The following is a 20,520-nucleotide window of genomic DNA, read 5'->3' on the forward strand; positions in this document are numbered from 1 at the left end:
GTTGTAAACAATGTGAGACAGCGGTGTCAGATTTCGCCGGCGGGCGAGATCAACGAAAATAAACTTCCAAGTTTCCTCTTAAAAATTAACGCACTTGTTCCGTTTTCTTTCAGTTTGAAGTATTTTTTTACCTTTAATTATGTTTAATTAAACTAAAATTTAAGAAAGAGGCATTGACGAAAGGGTTGTTTAACTCTCTAAAATCAGAACATATCTAATAAGGAATTATAGAATTACTCTATAGTTCGTATCAAATTCTTATAACCTTAAATAAATAATTACGAACTCGTTACCTATATTTACAAATATGCATTATTTTATGTAACTAATCGTTTTCTTTGAAAATTTCAACTAAAATTATATAAAAGTAGTACGTAAAATGCCTTATTTTAAGGATCCGAATTTAATAAATATTAATACAACGTCCGATTTAAATTATAAAACGTTTGGAGTACTAAACAATCGAAGAAATAAACGATCGTCGCCCGATTTTATCGCGAAACAATCTTCTCCTTCGATTCATTCTTAGAGACCGGAGACGAAAATGGCCGACCGAGAACTTATAGACCTTTCCGAAGTGACGTGTCCCATCTGTCTGGACGTTTACGTCCATCCGGTATCCACCAGTTGCGGACACGAGTTCTGCAAATCTTGCATGAATAGAGCCGCGGAACAGAGGAATCGTCGGTGTCCACTTTGTAGATCTCCGATATTCGGCATTAAACGGCGAGGAGATAAAATAGAGAAAATCGAGAGTATCGCGTCGACCCATTACGCCGTCTGTGACTACTGCGGAGAAGTGATCCTTTTATCGCGATTACGTCATCACGCAGAGAAATGCCAAAGGACTATCAATAACGGAAAAAAGAAAAGATCAACTCTTAAGAAAATCGTTAAATGCGGGCGATGCGAGAAGAACGTTTCCGGTAAAGGACTATTAAAGCGCCTGAGAAAGGAGAAGAGGGGCGCAAAATCGTTTATTTGTTTGGAATGCTGGACCAAGAATCTTTCCGGAATTTGAAGATAATTTAATAAAATTAACACAAAATTTGAATGAACAATTTCGAGTATAAGAAACATTTCGTTGCCGTAAAATTTGAATATCGAATACGTCAATAAAATTTGATTACTTTTCTTTACGGACGATTTGGTTTATTTACAACAAAAGAAACTCATATTAAGATTCGTAATAACTTTTTTGTTTTAAGAATTTCGCGGAAACACGAAATAATTTGTCAATTCGGACGAAAGCGCAATTGCCAGCTGATTGATCGGTTTATTTCTTTGGTAAAAGAAAGGGACCCGCCGGTTTAGAAGTTCCAAAAATTGGTTTTCTTTTCTTATAATCTTATTGTATTTTATTGTAAATTAGGTTAATAACTGGATGTATGGAATAAGGCGAAGCAACGCGCGCGCGCGTAGATACGAGATCCCGAGGCTCGGGAACATTTTAAAAGTTAAAAGGAATTATCAATTTTGACACGAAATTTAGTAGAAAATCGGATCGATTTTATGAACGGGAAAGGCAGAATCTTATCTAGTTCCACATCTCTCCCGTTTTCTGTCATTCGGAGGATGTCGAAGTTCCTGCTAATTCGAAAGCCAGTCAGAAAATGCCCGCATCGGGAGCCGACCCGATGGTTCGTCATATCTATATATATAATCGAGACGAGTTGATAATAATAATAATAATAATAAGCGCAGAGCCCAAACGGTTAGGAGTTGAAAGTTGAAATTTGGTACACAGTTAGGGTACTGTACGTCACGAAAACGCACACTAAGAAGGGATTTTTTGAAAATCCCCCCCCTCCGGGGAGAGAGACAGGATTAAGGTTTCCACAATGGAAGTGTTAAGTAACAATGGAAGTATCAACAATTGAAGTGTTAAGAATGGAAGTGTCAACGATGGAAGTTTTAACGATGGAAGTGTTAAGAGAAAGCGACGTGCAAGATTTACAGGCGCAGATGCAGTTTTTTCATTTTTGCGTGAAATCGAACATTTTTTAAACCCATCTGAAAATTTTCTAATTAGTCCGGAAACAGGGGGACCTAATTCTTGCATTCTTTGAAAACGGGTAAGATTGACTATAATGTAATAATGTAAATCTTTGCTATCGTTACTTTTTTCCCGTGCAACGCCGGGCCTATCTGATAGTTTTCTATAAAAGGAGAAGTCACGCTTGAACCAGGCTGATTTTAGTGACCATAACAGCTGACGCTTTAGCCACGCAATAGCCCAATGTCACAAGATACTAATAATTCCCGCCCGATGATAGAATTTGGCCCAGAATAAAATACAAGGTCTACATTAAAAGAAGACAAGGTTCTCACCACGTCCCAGGTAATATATTCATCTGTGTAAGCTCTCTCATTCGGCGGTCATGTCTTAGCCAATAGTTTAACTGGTTTAATTGAGTTTTATTTGCTTTCACTTTATGCCATATATGTATATTCCATATTCTATGTCGATACTTGTATGCTTAATCTAGATAATATATAAATATATAGTTAAATTATTAAAGGAAATTATTTAAAATATACATAAATAAAATTTGTATTTGTCAATTGCGTGATTTAAAATCATTAAAACAAAGAAAAACGCTTACTCTGCTATTAATAGAAGTCACGCGCAGCTTTAGCAATCTAATGACGTTTTCACAATAAATCAGTTTTAAAAATAAGGGAATGTTCAGCGTGTACGTAATATAAAAAGGAAATTAAGTCAGAGCCGCAACTATTCGTAATGAAGATGCGTGTGGCCGTTATAGGATGCGGTGTGGTGGGGCTGACAGCCATCAAAGCCTGCAAAGAGGCAGGCTTACGGGTGGTGTGCTACGAACAGAGCGACGACATCGGGGGTTTATGGAAGTACAAAGAATCCAACGAAGAAGGTCTGGCATCCGTCACCAAATCGACCATTATCAACACCAGCAAAGAGCTGACGTCGTTCAGCGACTTTCCACCCCCCAAAGAGTTCCCCAATTACATGCACAACACCTTAATGTTTAGATATTTGCAAATGTACGCCGAACACTTCGACTTGGTTGCCGACGTAAAATTCCGTCATCGAGTGGTCAACGTGGAACAGTCGGAGGACTACGATGCCACGGGAAGGTGGATCGTCTCGGCTGTGAATCTGAAGACCGGAGAAAATATACGGGACGAGGCGGATGCGGTGATGATATGCAACGGGCATCACGCGTATCCCAACATCCCGAAATTTCCCGGACAAGAGAAATTTCGCGGGAGAATTCTACACACGCAGGCGTACAGACGGCCGGACGAGTTTCGTGACGGTAGAGTGGCGGTGATTGGAACGGGAAATTCGGGAGCCGACGCCGCTGTCGAAACTTGCAACGTGGCTAAACGGGTAAGACCCTTTTTGAATATAACAATTAAGTTTTGTTAGTGTTACGTCAATTTACTTTCACAAAATCGTGCGTATATATTAAATAATGCGCAGGGACATAATAGATCAGCATTTACCTAACACGCTAAATGAAAGATCAGTCTGTCATTTGAGCGTAAACAATTAGTATGTGCGTAAGTGTGAATGTGAATTAACGGAGGAGATCTAACGCACCCTCCTGAACGTTTCGAGGATGTTGCGAAACTTGTTCGTTCACCCTTTGTGAGTCCGTGGATTCCACTTTGAGAAACTGGAAGAATACACGCGCGTATTGTTCGAGGCTTGTACCAATCTACGCGTTTACTTATTAATTAGAATTTATATATTTAAATCTGTAAACTCGCGGCAACGTGAGTATTAGTTACGAAGCCATTGTTTGGTTTGGTTTATTTGGTTACGGCAACGCGACACGTAGCGATCTGCCAAGAGGAAGGCCTCCCAGTAGGACTTTGTTAGAAAATTGGCCCCTATTTAGGTGTTACAAAGGTGAAAAAATTCAAGAAAAATTCCACGTAGCCAGCCCGTGGCAAGGCGCTAATCCATGGTCATTGTTCGATGGTTTCATCCACTCGGTTACTGGTGGGGTTGAAGCCATAAAATTCCCGTATTACGGACTACCAAACTCCACGACTCCGACTCCGACTCCACAACCCTGATTATAAGACCAAAAAACCTGTCTAACGCGGAATATCCATTATTGAATCTCTAAGAGCTACTTATTTTATACTTTTATACAGTATGTACTACATTTGTTTTTTTCATTTAACTCGTAACTTTCAGAGAATCCAATATTAAAAAATTGTACTGTACAATACTTTTCATTGCAGGTGTATTGGAGCACTCGTAGAGGATGTTGGGTTATAAATCGAGTAGGAAAAGGTGGTAAACCCAACGACGAATCTTTCATAACGAGATATTTCTCTATCGGCTTGAGACTAGCGCCAATAAATGTCTCGTCTTGGTGGATAGAAACAGACTTGAATAGGTGTTTCGATCACAAAGCTTTCCAGTTAAAGCCCGAGCATCGATTCTTTCAGCAGCATCCCACCATCAACGATTCCGTTGCAAATTGTATTCTCAGCGGTAGAATTACAGTTAAAGGAGACGTACAGCGATTCGAAGAGAAGGGCATCGTCTTCCAGGGAGATTCGCACGTCACGGAAGTGGATCACGTCATCCTAGCCACGGGGTACGACATTAAATTTCCATTCCTCGGCAAAAATATCATAGACACCACCGATAATCGGGTGGAACTATACAAACTGGTATATCCTACGCATCTGAAACACCCGACTTTGGGTGTGATCGGATTGTTTCAAGCGATAGGTGGAAGTTTTTCCATTGACGAATTACAAAGCAGATGGTTTGTGCAGGTACTTTTAAATAAAGTACCTTTTCCTAGCGAGAAAGAAATGAAGAAAGACGTCGAAAAGAGAAAAAGACAACTGGAGACACGTTATTACGATTCTAAACGTCACACAATCCAAATCGATTATATCAGATACTCGGACGAGATCGCGGAGTTAATCGGAGCGAAGCCGAATTTTTCGAAGATGTTTTTTACGGATCCGAAATTGTTTTGGGCTTTGATGCTGGGTCCGAGTCTTCCTTATCAATACAGGTTGCAAGGGCCACACTGTTGGGACAAAGCCAGAGAAACCATTCTCGGTTACAAGCAGAGAGCTCGATATCCTTTGCAAACTCGTTTTAGGTCAGATGACAATTAAAGAAACTCTTCTCCTTGTATTGATGCGAAAAGTAAAACGCTTTTTATATTACACTTTAATCACTTTACAAAAGTATCTTTAAAAATATGAAAAATTAATTAATCCTTTGTGAAATATGAAAGCAGTGGCGTGCCGACGTTGGAAGCGGTGGATGCGCCGCTTCCCTCGTATTTTCTAAAAAATAAATACATGTTAATTTTAATTATACAAAAATAATCGCGCGATAGTTTATTATAACCGCATTACGTATCTTATTACAAATTTCTACACTATGCGTGAAAAAAATGATAAGATCGGCATCCAAACAGCCATATTCGCGCACGCGCTTTACGGAGCACCGACCTCACCCGGTTTAGCCGGTGGAAGCCTAGGACCTGGGGTGAATGCTACGCGTATACCGCATCCAATTGTATCCGGGACCGGTTCCGGGCCGTTAGCCGCCCGCCCTGGCCCGATTAAGCGAATCGGGTTTTAGAGTAGATTTATAACTTAACCCGACCATATGTTTTTACCATAGTTTTCTGTATAGTTGACGGGAGTTTAAAAGAGAAAGGCCAATGCCTAAGTTAAATTTAAACGCTTCGATAAAAAAACTTTGTTCGATATTTTAGCGATAAAATGTCTCTGTAGATGCATAAAAATGCAAAAATTGTCTTGTTGGCTCGCCTACTATTTTCCAATGAAATTAGTGTGTTGAATAAGAATGGCTTTGACGATTTAGCTGGCAAGAGACAAGAAAAATAGTCGATTCTTTGGCATTTGAAGCGATTTGGAAATCGAAGCGGAATAGAATTTAAAATTAGTAAATAATATAAAATAAATATTGAAAGTTATAACGATATAGTTACGGTTAATACATACATTATATCTAAATAAATACATGTTATACGTCTTTATCGAAGCGAGAATTGGCATTTAGAGGGCGTATGGAGTATATTGGATCTAATAACGGAAGTAATTATATTGAACTCGTTTATTTATTATAAAGTACAGTACGTCGGATAAATAATCTATTAAAAATACAATTTAAAGAAAGAATTAACTGATTGCCCCTGGAAGTCGGCTTCTTATAGAAACACGGCTTCCCTATCATCAAATGTCACGGCACGCCACTGGCATGTACTGTATAGAGAATGAAAGTTATGGTTATGCCGTGGCTACGGAACTAAGGAACCGAAATAATAATTCGTAAGTAATATCGTGACCTCGCGTTTATAGATCTTGGATAATAGAGAGGTTGCGGCTGACGTCTCCAACGCGAAAACGCGTACGTCGGACGTTCACCGCCGTTTTCCTATAAGCCTAGAAGTTTGACAATGGTGTTTGGATAGTCGGTGGAATCACGCTCGACGTCCCAAACATTGCCAACTTTTAGGCTTTTAGGAAAACGGCGCTGAACGTCCGACGTACCCGTTTTCGCGTTGAAATCGTCAGCCGCAACTTCTCTAATAAAGATTGCCGTAGCAAAAAGTAGTGTTCTTAGAGTTTTGTTTCTATCGGCAAACCTGGTATGACGTTATTTAGTCTCAGCACCACACTGTTGCGTGGTATTGCCAAAAGAGATATTCTACACGAAATATTTTGAATTTCTACAAAAACACTTGTCAGCAGGGAATGTCAAAATATATTCTGAAAAACAGTTGTCAGGGACATCTTGTTTTTATGAGAAAGATCGATCTACGGGACGGCCAACTGCATTGAAAGGTATTCCGAATCGCAGCAACTTCAACGTGGTTTGAAGATGTCGGTAGAGATGGTTGTTGGCCAGTAGCGTGCCGTCCATGGGAGCTGAGGAAGCGCGGCTTCACTCCTATTTTCTAAAATATAAATGCATATTGCGCAATTATTTTCATATTTTAACGCACTTTCAATGACTTAAAATTAATACAGTATCTTATTATAACCGCATTACGTATCTTATTACAAGTTTCTATACACGTGAAAAACAACGATAAGATTTCTGTTGTATATTCCAATATAAATTCGTACTGTACACGCGTATTCCCAACGGAAGCGCCGTATTGTCGAATAGATGACAGCTTCCACGGCCAAAATATTTGAATGGTGTAAAGAAAATTATACGCATTGGCGCATGGGTTTTACAGAGCACCAACCCGACGCAATTTAGCTGGTGGCTGTTACGCACCAACGATTCCATCCATTAGCCACTCAAAGAGAGTATTTGACTAAGTGCATTGTTTTACCATTTAAAAAGTAAAGAATATTCAGTGTTATTTTTACGTACGTTTCTTTACAAAGCTATATTTAATTATAATTTTCTTTTAATTATAATTATATTGACAGATTTTCGGGCGTAAAATCTACAGTATTTTTATCACTTTTCCGTGTTAATAATTTTAAATATTACGAAAAACAATTTTCCCGAGCGAGTCTTAATTCTTTAAGTAAATTTTATGCAGAGTTTTTTTATTTATCCGAAATTACGTAGTGAATCGCAATATTCGTATTCGTGTCCGGACTCTACTGACCAGTCACTCTTAGACATAAAAAGTGTAATTAATGACGACGTGAACAATGATGTGTAGTAGTGCAGCAATGTAGCCACACTTCTCCCCGCTGTGGTTAGTCTTTCTGTTTAATAAGTTACATAAAGATGTTATACAACTCGTCAGAAAAGTAAAACTTTACCGTAAACAGTCTATAGACTATTACTGATCTGAGAAGCGTGTTTTGATGTAATTTAAACGAAACTAATTAAAACAACCACTTTAACTTCGAATACTGCGGACATTTTTGAATAAACGGGGACTCTCGAACCATCTAGACGATAAAAGTCGAAAACATTCTTTGAAATTTTCTATTTTATTTCTCGCTCTGGTTTTATCATTTATTTATTTCTCAAAGTTTCGGTAGAAAATTGTGATATGCAGCCCTGTCGATATTTAAAATAGAATTTGTAATGAATTCTTTTATTTATTCTAGCTTTAATCAATCCAAACTTTTCTGATAATCACCGCTTTTCTGCTAGATCAGGGGTCGGCAACCTGCGGCTCTTTGGATGTGAAGCTGCGGCTCTTTAGTTCCATACGCAAATATTATTTATTTTATCAAAAAAAAACATTTAAAAATCGTTCTGAATCGATTAACGAGGATTAGGCATTGATTCTATCTGTCAGCCACTTGTACTCGCTTTTCACCGCACCCCTCCCCCGTGACACGCGTCGTCACTGTTGTCAGTCCGTCGGAAGCTCTCGAATGACGCCGTCGTCGGATGTTTCTATTATCTAATTTGTTGTGAAAAACACTACTTATATATGAATAAATAAATATTTTTTCCTTATGAATAAATAGATTAGTTTTTTTTATTCAAAAAACTTTATTTATGCGAGTACTATTTACTGTTGGCAAAAAAAAATTTTGTGGCTCTTTAAAAACTTTGAAATTTTGTAAATTGTAATTTTGGCTCTTCCGACTCAACAGGTTGCCGACTCCTGTGCTAGATAATAAATATTAAAAGTGCATTGGTAGGGATGTATACTCGTCGATGTTTACATTTTCTGCTCTGGTTTAAAACTTCCAGAGCCCCAATTCAACCAGATAAGACACGTGATACGTTCTGTACTCGCCTTATCATATTCTGATAAAAAAAACCGAATGTAAGCTTAAAACACGACATAAAACCTGTCGAAGATCAGTATATCCCCCATTAATACTAACAACTACAGGAGAATCACGCGGGATTAAACATGCGTGTAGCCGTTGTAGGTGCGGGTATCTGTGGCTTGGAAGCCATCAAAGGCTGTAAAGAAGAAGGTTTAGACGTAGTTTGTTACGAAAGATGCGACAATATAGGCGGTCTGTGGCGATACAGAGACGGCGACGAAGAGGGTTTGGCTTCGGTTACAAAATCCACTATCATCAACAGCAGCAAAGAAATGACTGCAATCAGTGATTTTCCATCTCCAAAAGAGTATCCAAATTACATGCATAACTCCATGATGTTCGAGGAAATTCGATTTAACGCCGCACGTCAAGTTCCACCATCGAGTGGAGAGAATCGTTCCGACCGACGATTACGATTCGACCGGCAAATGGACAATCACAACAGTAAACTTGAAGAGTAAAGAGGAGCGAGAAGAGACTGTCGATGCGGTTATGGTATGCACCGGCCATCACGTGTTTCCAAATATCCCTACTTTCCCCGGACAGGAAAAGTTTAGAGGAAGCATCACTCACACTCACAGTTATAAAACACCGAATGAATTCGAAGACAAGAAAGTTGTAGTGGTAGGAGCGGGAAATTCTGCAAGTGATGCCGCTGTGGAGACGAGTTCAGTCGCTAAAAAAGTAAAAATTTAAAGCTTTCCTTAATTATAGTAATTTCTATTCCGTTGTCTTCTTTGTGAGCTCTACGTGTTTAACCAGGGCGGATCTACATAGGGACTAAAAGGTCTTAAGCCCCGGGCCCCCAAGGGTTGATGGCGCACAAAATTGAATTATTATCATAAATTTTTAATACTTTTTCATTAACAATGAGCACTTATCGTTTAGTAAAATATAGTTAATATTAATAATGTAATACGATGATAATCTAAATATATAAAATTGCTTGTCCTGACTGACTCACTCATTCATTCACTGATGAGAAGTCACGCTTGAACCAGGCTGATTTTAGTGACCATAACAGCTGACGCTTTAGCCACGCAATAGCCCAATGTCACAAGATACTAATAATTCCCGCCCGATGATAGAATTTGGCCCAGAATAAAATACAAGGTCTACATTAAAAGAAGACAAGGTTCTCACCACGTCCCAGGTAATATATTCATCTGTGTAAGCTCTCTCATTCGGCGGTCATGTCTTAGCCAATAGTTTAACTGGTTTAATTGAGTTTTATTTGCTTTCACTTTATGCCATATATGTATATTCCATATTCTATGTCGATACTTGTATGCTTAATCTAGATAATATATAAATATATAGTTAAATTATTAAAGGAAATTATTTAAAATATACATAAATAAAATTTGTATTTGTCAATTGCGTGATTTAAAATCATTAAAACAAAGAAAAACGCTTACTCTGCTATTAATAGAAGCCGCGCGCAGCTCCTACGGCCGGCTCGTATTCACCCTACTTTAGTCCCTTCGTTCCCTGGGGCGGATATGTAAACGTTCCGGGAAAGACGACACCGGCTGTTATCGAGGTCATCCAGTTGTAAACAATGTGAGACAGCGGTGTCAGATTTCGCCGGCGGGCGAGATCAACGAAAATAAACTTCCAAGTTTCCTCTTAAAAATTAACGCACTTGTTCCGTTTTCTTTCAGTTTGAAGTATTTTTTTACCTTTAATTATGTTTAATTAAACTAAAATTTAAGAAAGAGGCATTGACGAAAGGGTTGTTTAACTCTCTAAAATCAGAACATATCTAATAAGGAATTATAGAATTACTCTATAGTTCGTATCAAATTCTTATAACCTTAAATAAATAATTACGAACTCGTTACCTATATTTACAAATATGCATTATTTTATGTAACTAATCGTTTTCTTTGAAAATTTCAACTAAAATTATATAAAAGTAGTACGTAAAATGCCTTATTTTAAGGATCCGAATTTAATAAATATTAATACAACGTCCGATTTAAATTATAAAACGTTTGGAGTACTAAACAATCGAAGAAATAAACGATCGTCGCCCGATTTTATCGCGAAACAATCTTCTCCTTCGATTCATTCTTAGAGACCGGAGACGAAAATGGCCGACCGAGAACTTATAGACCTTTCCGAAGTGACGTGTCCCATCTGTCTGGACGTTTACGTCCATCCGGTATCCACCAGTTGCGGACACGAGTTCTGCAAATCTTGCATGAATAGAGCCGCGGAACAGAGGAATCGTCGGTGTCCACTTTGTAGATCTCCGATATTCGGCATTAAACGGCGAGGAGATAAAATAGAGAAAATCGAGAGTAGCGCGTCGACCCATTACGCCGTCTGTGACTACTGCGGAAAAGTGATCCTTTTATCGCGATTACGTCATCACGCAGAGAAATGCCNATTATGTACGAAAAAATACATTAACCTATTCCGTGTTGAAATTTTTCTCCGTTGCGTGTCGCTTCGCGTTAAATTTTCGTCGATGTTAAGCCTAATGTAAACTTTTAAAATAATAATCGTGGCTATTGTATCGTTAAAAATTATTATTTTTTAATATTTACAAACAAAATAAATATATTGAAAAATATAAAAACCAAAAAATATATACCTTAGAAGTTGATCTAGTATCAAAAACGTTCAGCACCACACACAGTCCTCAGAAAAACACCATACAAAAGTGCCGGTGCTGCCAGCTAAAACACACGCACCAACAAAAAAAAATATTGGAGTAACCCAAGATATAGCCAAAGATTGCAGCGCCACAGCACTAGCGAAAATTTAAATTCGCCGACTAGAATTCTTTCGGATAACCGACGTTTCGGGTAAACGACGCTCTACATTTTTTAATACAGCCATTAAAAAAATCTTTCCAATGTTACCCGTTGCACACCGTGGTTTTAGAAGACAGAACCATAGTATTGCACTGAAGAGGGACTTAACATTTATATAAGTCCGAAATGCGTATGTGGAAACAATAAAAGAAGTGTGTAACCTGAAAGCTGTAATGATAGTCTACCGAACTTAATTTTCGGATTAAAGAGTTAAAGAGACATACATACATAGATCATAATAACAGCTGCCAAAAGTGATATTTAGAATAAATTTAATAAGTTATGGCGCTTAACGCCTACTCTAGTGCCAAATTACTCGACATTTAATTATTATTAGTAGACTTCCGGGAGTCTTTTAAGGGTAAGTGGCCTCTATTTAGGCATTAAAAACAAAAAACAAAACAAAAATATTAATGCATACGAACACAAAACTCCTCACTTGGTTATTTTGAAGGATAAAATCGTTTATAGTCTCAATTAAGTAATAAAGAAAGTGAGAATTTACTGGTAAGCGAAGTGTTCTGATAGAATAATCACCTCGTCGGCGGTTTTGGCCTTTGGGAACAACAAATTTATTGAAATAAACACACAGTAAACCCTCGATTTAACGTTCTGGCGATTTAATAAATATTTTTGTCCTAAAGGAAATAACTACAGATAATGTATTTTATCCATGAGTATAAATTACTCAATATATATTATAGCCATGTTTTATTTATAACTATATACAAAATTTTACTGTATTCTGTACATTACAGTATAATTTTATTTTTAAAATACTGTTCATTCGATTTAAGAAACTTTCGGCAATATCGGACAGTCATCACCTGCCAGTTATGTCGTTGAATCGAGTTATACCGTATTAAACTTAATCTATATTTATACCTATGTTTTTGTACATTGGTATATAAAGCGAGAACGTTCACTCGTTTGTTCGTTTCCTGGAGGTATTCTCTGAATTTTTTCGTTATTCGAAAGCTTATTCTTTCCGGATGAACATAAGCTGTATAATATTCCATATTAAAAAAGGAAAATGCACGAGAAAAATGTTTTTACCGCGGCATCGGGTTATCGTGTTTCGTCCACTCCGTTGGAGGTTAATCCTCGCTACCACATTGTGGGCAATTTAAACTTATCTATTCGATTTCGGTTTCATTTTGTGCAGTTCGGGTAGTTATTTATATGCTTTACTGATATTGTCTCGGTTTCTTATAATCATACTCTTACTTTATAAGATACTTACAACTATAAGGAGCGAATTTACTTCCCAGAGATCAAACTAAACTTTTGAACGCAGGCCTGTAATGTTTTTATGTGTTCGTTGCTTTAGTACTATTAAATCCTATCGTACCGTTATTTACATTAATTACGAATCAACCTTACGTTATGCGATATCTTCCTATATAAATTGATTCTTTCAGTTACTTTTCGGATGTGGGTCTTATCGACGATAAAATGTCTAAAAGAAAATCACAATTGCTGTTGTATTCACAATTCACTCCTTCCTGCTTATTTTATCTCTCCTATAAACTGCCAAAACTTTAACCGATCTGAACTAAATTCCGCATAATTACTCTCTGCTATTCCGCGGGAAATATGGACTACCATAAAATTCGGATCTCGCCACTCTGATTTCATCTTCTTACTCCTAAACTCCCGAATCTTTTGAGCGATCTGGACAAATTTTGTATAGTTACTGCCTGGCACGCTGCCGGAAACACACTACAATATAACTAGGATAATTCAGCCCTCTCCTTGAGTTCTCGGGCTACGCTTTTTGCTTTTTTTAAAAAACTCTTTCCGCCCTGTGGGCACTAAGAGGGCCTCCATTTAATAGCAAGCCCATTATGGGTTCGACCAGGCTCACAATAGGGCGACCGGGTGGTGAGGAACGGAGGGCCCAACATATCCCAAAGGACCACCTCCCGAAAAATACCTGGGGATATTTCGACCCGTTCGGATACGAACACGGATTTCCCACAGCGGTAGGCTGCCACCTCGACCACTCGGCCATCCGGCCAGGGATTTTTTGCTAGTTAAGGTCAACTGGCTGAACTAAAAAACTAAAAAAATATTTGCTACCCTACGATTTCACAAGGTTTTATTGTACATCAACAAAATACATTTATCTTTGAAACACAGAAATTGACAGAAAGCAATAAATATATCAACAAATATATTATCAAATCTTCATTTCGTACCTTATGCATCTTGAAATTTTCTAAACAATTATTTTTAAAATAATTTATACAAATATTTCACCAATAATTTATAATTTACCATTATTGATTTCTAGGTATACCTCAGTACACGAAGAGGTTGTTGGGTAACGCACAGAGTGGGAGACAACGGAAGACCATTCAACGATGTGTTTACTACTCGATTTCTAAATATATTGCTCAATTTGGTTCCTCTTAACACATCGAGCTGGTATGTGGAAAGATACTTGAATAAGGCTTTCGATCACGAAACTTACCAGTTAAAGCCCAAACACAGATTCTTTCAGCAACATCCCACGATTAACGACGAATTGCCAAACAGAATTCTGAGTGGTACGGTCACGGTCAAAGGGGATATCGAACGTTTCGAAGAAAACGGAGTACTTTTTAAAGGCGACTCCGAAATCACCGAAGTAGACCACGTCATTCTGGCCACCGGATACCAAATTAAGTTTCCTTTCTTGGATAAGAAGATCGTAGACACCACGGATAATCGAGTGGAATTATACAAGTTCGTATATCCTCCGCATCTGAAACATCCCACCTTAGGCATCATGGGTTTGATACAGGTTGTAGGAGGTGTCTTTTCCATCTTTGAAATGCAAATTAGATGGTTTGTTCAAGTTCTAGTGAAGAAGGTTCCTTTTCCCAGCGAAGAAGAGATGAGAAAAGACATCAAGAAACACTTAGAAGCAATCGGAAAACGTTATTACGAATCAAAACGTCACACCATCCAAGTGGATTACATCGATTACTTGGACGAATTAGCTTCGTTAATCGGAGCGAAACCCAACTTCGTGAAGATGTTATTCACCGACCCAAAGTTATTTTGGGCATTGATGACCGGTCCGAGTCTTCCTTATCAATACAGACTTCGAGGTCCTCATTCGTGGAGTAAAGCTCGAGAAACCATTCTCGGCTATCCGGAAAGAGTTGTTTTTCCTTTGCAAACCAGATACAAAGTAACGAAGAAAGTAGAAAATCACTCGATTATCAAATATTTTATTATATTTGTAGTAATTGTTTTTCTTTTAACAAAGTTAATGTATTTTTGAACGTTAAATGTCATGCGAAGCAACATGCCACACGATACTGTTCATTTATTTATTCAGCACATGGCTACACATGTAGTTATTAAAAAGAACACAAATCATAAATGTAAATCTAAGTCAGAAACATAGTTTAGAGCACATTCAGTCACAATCAGGAAGTCACTCTGTTGTCCCGGATAGGATGTTATTGTACAATCTTCCAAAATATGACGTATAGCCTGTCTTTCGGCACCACAATCACACTGTCGGGATGCAATTTTTCCCCACCTACCAACACCATCTCCGATTCCGTCCATCAGCCACTGGTAGAGAGCTATTTGACTAAGCGGATTGTTTTAAGATTTAAAAAGTAAAGAATATTTTGTTATTTTTATATACGTTTCTTCACAAAACTATATTTAATTATAATTTTCTTTAAAAGTATATTCATATAATTGAATATTTTGTACCAGGCATATATATTTGTATATCCATCACGCATTTTATTTTAACAAGTAAGCTTTTATAATTTTGTTTTTAATTTTAACCCTTATGTCGTGGCTAGCGATTCAAAATGTAATTGCGATATTGAAAATATATTTGAAAAAGTTTTGGCTCGGGATCGTATAATGAGAAAGAAAACATTTTTTACAAATTAAAAGGCAAAGTCGTTCTAAAAATATATATTTCAGACGATTACCATTTTTACAAAGTGTTCTAGAACAAAGTACAGACAGCTGGACCTTCCTTTTTAGGCTACACAACTGCCTATATTTTAAAAAGTTCCTTAAAAACACAAAAAAACCAATAAATATTAAGAAAAAATCTTCTTTAAAATTGGAATGGTAAATCTTACGACGTCTTGTTACTTCATCTTNAGTAGATAAAGAACCAGAAACCCCAATGGACAAAGATGAAGTAACAAGACGTCGTAAGATTTACCATTTCAATTTTAAAAGAAGATTTTTTTCTTAATATTTTATTGGTTTTTTTTTGTGTTTTTAAGGAACTTTTTAAAATATAGGCAGTTGTGTAGCCTAAAAAGGAAGGTCCAGCTGTCTGTACTTTGTTCTAGAACACTTTGTAAAAATGGTAATCGTCTGAAATATATATTTTTAGAACGACTTTGCCTTTTAATTTGTAAAAAGTAATTTATTCATCTGACGGAAATCCAAAAAAAGAAAACATTATTAAAAGAGAAAGGCCAATGCCTAAATTAAATATAAATATGTCGACAAAAAATTTACGAAGACGTAAAATGGCTTTGCGGATGCATAAAAGTGCAAAAATTGCTTTGTTGGTCTCGCCTATTATTTTCAAATGAAATTAGTGTGCGGATTAAGAATGGCTTCGACCATTTAAATAATTTGAGTAAAGCTGGCAAATGACACGAAAATCGTAAATCTCGCATCGATTCTTTCGTAAAATTGAAGCAATTTGGAAATCAAAATAGAATAGAATTTAACATTAGTACACAATATAAAATATATATTTTAATTATAACGAGATAGTTACGGCTAATAGATTGGCTATATTTGTGAGCTCCGCGATTTTTACGCGGATGTCGGGAAAATAACCTTCGTAAACAACTCCGATGAAAAAATACTGTTGGTAAGAATTATATCGGAGGTCACCGATTGTTTTCACAATTAGCTGAGAAAGTTGATACTTAGTCGATCGGAATGCACCCTTATTATCAACAGAAGTCGATCGCGTGACTCATTTCCCACGAAGAACGTATAAAAGCGCGAGTCCCCGGAAGCTCCGGGCGACCAAAGGAAGTTATACTTATTATGTGTGCATCTCGTCTCCGTACGCCGGACGTAGCGACCGAAAGGACATGGCCATACGACAGACTTTGAACTTCCGTCGCCATTCTAAAGTTCCTGCGCCGACTACGATTCGTACGGCCCATTCGACGAACGTATATTAGTCGTATCCTCAGAGGTATTTGTATTTTAGAGCTTTGTGAACACTCTCTCACAGAATAGCCGTTAGAGCTGTTACCAGCGGACCTTTGTATAGTTAACTTAAATTTAACCGCATTTAATCTTAATATTGTTATCGCCTTATGTATCCTAGCTTAGCCATTCAATAAATGTTTTGTTATTTTGTATAGAGAATCTATCGAATCTAATATAACAGAGTTAATTATGTTGAACTCGCTTATTTATTAAGCGCGTTAGATAATCTATTAATTAAAAATACATTTAGAGAAGTCTAAGGTTTTTACTGGCTTATCGAATAAACGAATACGAATGGACCCTAGACCAGGGCTTCTTAATTTAAACTTTTTTTATTCACCACCCCATTTATGATTGAGATTTTTATTCGCGACCCCCAAAAAAATATAAAATAAAGATATAGGCCTATACAAATTTGCAAAAACAATAATGGTGAGCTACCACAGTTCACTCTTGTGCTACAATGGAACAGAGACAACCGAATACACTGAAAAGCGACAACACCACACTAGTTCACATTACAATCAGTGTTACCGAATCATTGTCTCGCTGCTCCAGAAGTGACACAAAGCGCGGCTCACAAAACCTATGACACAAAACGTGTCTCACTTTTAAACTCATTTTCAAACTCTCACAAATTATTTTCAATATTTTGCATTAAAATCTCGCGACCTGAAGATTTCGCTAAGCGACCCCAAATGGGATCGCGACCCATAGTTTAAGAAGACCCTAGACCATCGCTGACGCGCAATTAACAGGAAGTCGGCTTCTCACAGAAACGCAGCTTCCCTATCATCAACCAGTCAAACTTCGGTGACAATTCTTTTAGTTTCGATAGAATAGTATCAGAACACAGAATCTTCTGAGGTATTTCAGTAGAAATATCCCGCCATGCAAAATAATCGTCCAGTCCAGATAATTTCAATATTCGTTCGTTAGGCGATCGACGACGTTTTCCAGTTGGTGCGCCACGCGTGGAGCCTAGATTAAGTTCGACTCCTCCAATAATAAATAAAAAGAATAGAATTAAAAAAGAAATTATAACAGAAGAAAAAGACATCCCGAGTAAAGAGTCAATTAATGGCAAACGGTCGAACTGCAGATCGTAACGGTAAATCGTAAAAATAAGGTCTATAAACACCGGTACCGCGATGCATCTCGGCGGTGGCCATATCGGGTACTTCCAGGTTGCGTGTACGGCGTTTCTAGAGCGAATTTGGTTATTTGTTTTTGCCATCTCAATTGGTTGAAATGTTTTTAATGGTTTGATATTCGGCACCGAATTGTAAGAATTCGTCAGCCAACGATGTAAGAATGCTCCGTTTCTCCCGCCGACAATTCCAGGAGAGTGATCATTTAAAAGTTAATACAGTAGAGCCTCGAAAACTCGGCCTAATGTGGACCGAAGGGTGGCCGAGTTGGTGAAAATGCCGGGTTATCGGGAATGGGGTTGAAAAAACTAACTACGAGTGTTTCCTCAGAAAATACTGTACTGTACTTGTATGTATTGTTTACTTGAGAATACAACAGAGAATAAACTGCCCAAATACCCTTAAACAAAGGAAAAGTACGTCCTTTATGAAGGAATAGAGCCTTTACTACATGAAAATGAAAATTAATGAATACACTGTACAGTAATTTACCTGATAAGATAGGCCTCAGAAAAATACTTTATGAGGCATAAAGCTGTCTCTAATGAAAATTAATTAACTAAGGATCTTTTTGCCCTGCTAGGGTGTGGCCGAGTTATCCGGAGTGCCGGGTTTTCGAGGCTCTACTGTATTATTGCTTTTATAACTTCACATTTTGATACAAATAATGCTATTTGCTGTATATACTGTCTTTTAGCGCGAACACGTTGCATTTTCTGAAGTAAAAGGTTTAGTGAAATTGAAAAATACTATCGGGTTACTAATAGAGATTTCTTTTTAACTTTTTATGTCGGTGTTGTTACGTGCAAAAATCCAGTTTGGTCTCGGATCGCTGCTAGTCTGTCGGTCGTTTGTGGTTTTAGATTCCTGACAGGTTGTATAACATCATTACGTAACTTGATAAAGGGAATAAATGTTATAATATGTTTGTGGACTGAAAACATACTTTAAAATTTCAAATAAAATGCAGTAATTGAAAGTAAAACTTTCAGTCATTTAAATTAATATTTCACGATAATCGACAGTAATGTAACATAGTACTGTACCGTATAAATTGCGTACTCTAATGAATAATTTTGTTGTTTAATAATCATTTTATTATAAAATAAACAATCAATAAAGTTGTAGTTGATATTTCTATTTGTTGGTATTGTCTACTGTTTAATAAATTTTTATATAGTCTACTTGAAGCGTGCAATTCCATGACGTTGTAAATGCCACTTTTTCTGAATACGTTTTATTGTAGAATTGAATTCCAAAGGCAATGTTTCTGCCACAAAAGAATATTGGCGATGTAAGTGGCTGTATTTTGAAGATGAATTTATGCGAAAATATAACTTTTAAAGCGTCACGTGACTTTTGGGACGTAAAACGTTGCGGCTCATATTTACATCATTTTGAAATTCCAGAGAATTGTAACCCAGTGAGGATTTTTACTATTTTATTGATATTTAATTAAAGAAATATAATTAAGCGCATAATATATATATTTACACTGGCAAAACTTTCATTTCTTATTAAATTTATTAATTATAATTAATATTTTCATTAAATAATTTAGACGATTCTGGAAGAAAAGAATAGGTCCGGAGCGGGTCTCGAACCCCGCAACAGCCACTTACCGGTGCATATATATTGTTACGTTACCCTGACCTACTTTCGGTTCTTTGTTTCCTTTACTGCCAAATTACTCTGGATTTAATAATTATTATTAACGGCTACGTAGCCGGATGTAATTCGGCAATTGTTTAGATTTAATACAATTATCGGACTTTCGGATGTTTATATATCTATTTTGTATGTTTACAGATATTATTTGCTAATTATTACAGATAACATTCTTCCTTTTACATATGTTAAAAACATATTTATATTCTAATGTATTATACTGTAAGTCGAGAATAATATAAATATTGACGTCGATAAGTCGAATTGTATTCATCGCCTGTCTTTTTGTTGGGTTTACAAAAGGTGATATTAGAATAATATCAATATTAAGACGAACACGAAAGCAAAATCAAGTATTTGATCGTGAGTAGTTTATGTTGGATAAACTTTTTTATAGATTTTTTNTCTACTTGAAGCGTGCAATTCCATGACGTTGTAAATGCCACTTTTTCTGAATACGTTTTATTGTAGAATTGAATTCCAAAGGCAATGTTTCTGCCACAAAAGAATATTGGCGATGTAAGTGGCTGTATTTTGAAGATGAATTTATGCGAAAATATAACTTTTAAAGCGTCACGTGACTTTTGGGACGTAAAACGTTGCGGCTCATATTTACATCATTTTGAAATTCCAGAGAATTGTAACCTAGTGAGGATTTTTACTATTTTATTGTAAAATTGAAATGAATTCATTTACTAGAAAAACTGATTTTTACCTCTCCTGGAAAGTTTCTTTTTTGGTATTTACAACATTATGGCATTACACGCTTCGCTTATTTAATTCTCTATAAAAAATAATTAAATTTAGTTTATAGGCGTAACTTCCTTCATTTAGGAACTTTCTTATCTCTTGCAAACACTTTACATAATATATTAAGTTTGTGAGAATGGTTTTTTTCTCTT

General features: G+C 36.8%; 2 protein-coding genes and 1 pseudogene across 2 annotated transcripts; all 3 read left to right on the forward strand.

The window, feature by feature from the left end:
* Positions 1–422: 422 nt before the first annotated feature.
* On the forward strand, positions 423–1,533 carry LOC111629498 (E3 ubiquitin-protein ligase RNF114-like). Its single transcript, XM_023373416.1, has one exon. It carries the CDS (start codon positions 545–547, stop codon positions 1,019–1,021), a length of 477 nt encoding a protein of 158 aa, XP_023229184.1. The 5' UTR covers positions 423–544; the 3' UTR covers positions 1,022–1,533.
* Positions 1,534–2,603: 1,070 nt separating this feature from the next.
* LOC111629497 (dimethylaniline monooxygenase [N-oxide-forming] 5-like) lies at positions 2,604–5,235 on the forward strand. Its single transcript, XM_023373415.1, has 2 exons — positions 2,604–3,370; positions 4,237–5,235. Exons 1-2 carry the CDS (start codon positions 2,744–2,746, stop codon positions 5,134–5,136), a joined length of 1,527 nt encoding a protein of 508 aa, XP_023229183.1. The 5' UTR covers positions 2,604–2,743; the 3' UTR covers positions 5,137–5,235.
* A 3,575-nt stretch (positions 5,236–8,810) lies between these two features.
* Positions 8,811–14,936, forward strand: LOC111629499 (annotated as a pseudogene).
* Positions 14,937–20,520: the final 5,584 nt, after the last annotated feature.

This window comes from Centruroides sculpturatus, unplaced genomic scaffold (assembly GCF_000671375.1).
Source record: "Centruroides sculpturatus isolate CEXI.00-Female unplaced genomic scaffold, Cexi_2.0 scaffold85, whole genome shotgun sequence".
NCBI classification, from domain to species: domain Eukaryota; kingdom Metazoa; phylum Arthropoda; class Arachnida; order Scorpiones; family Buthidae; genus Centruroides; species Centruroides sculpturatus.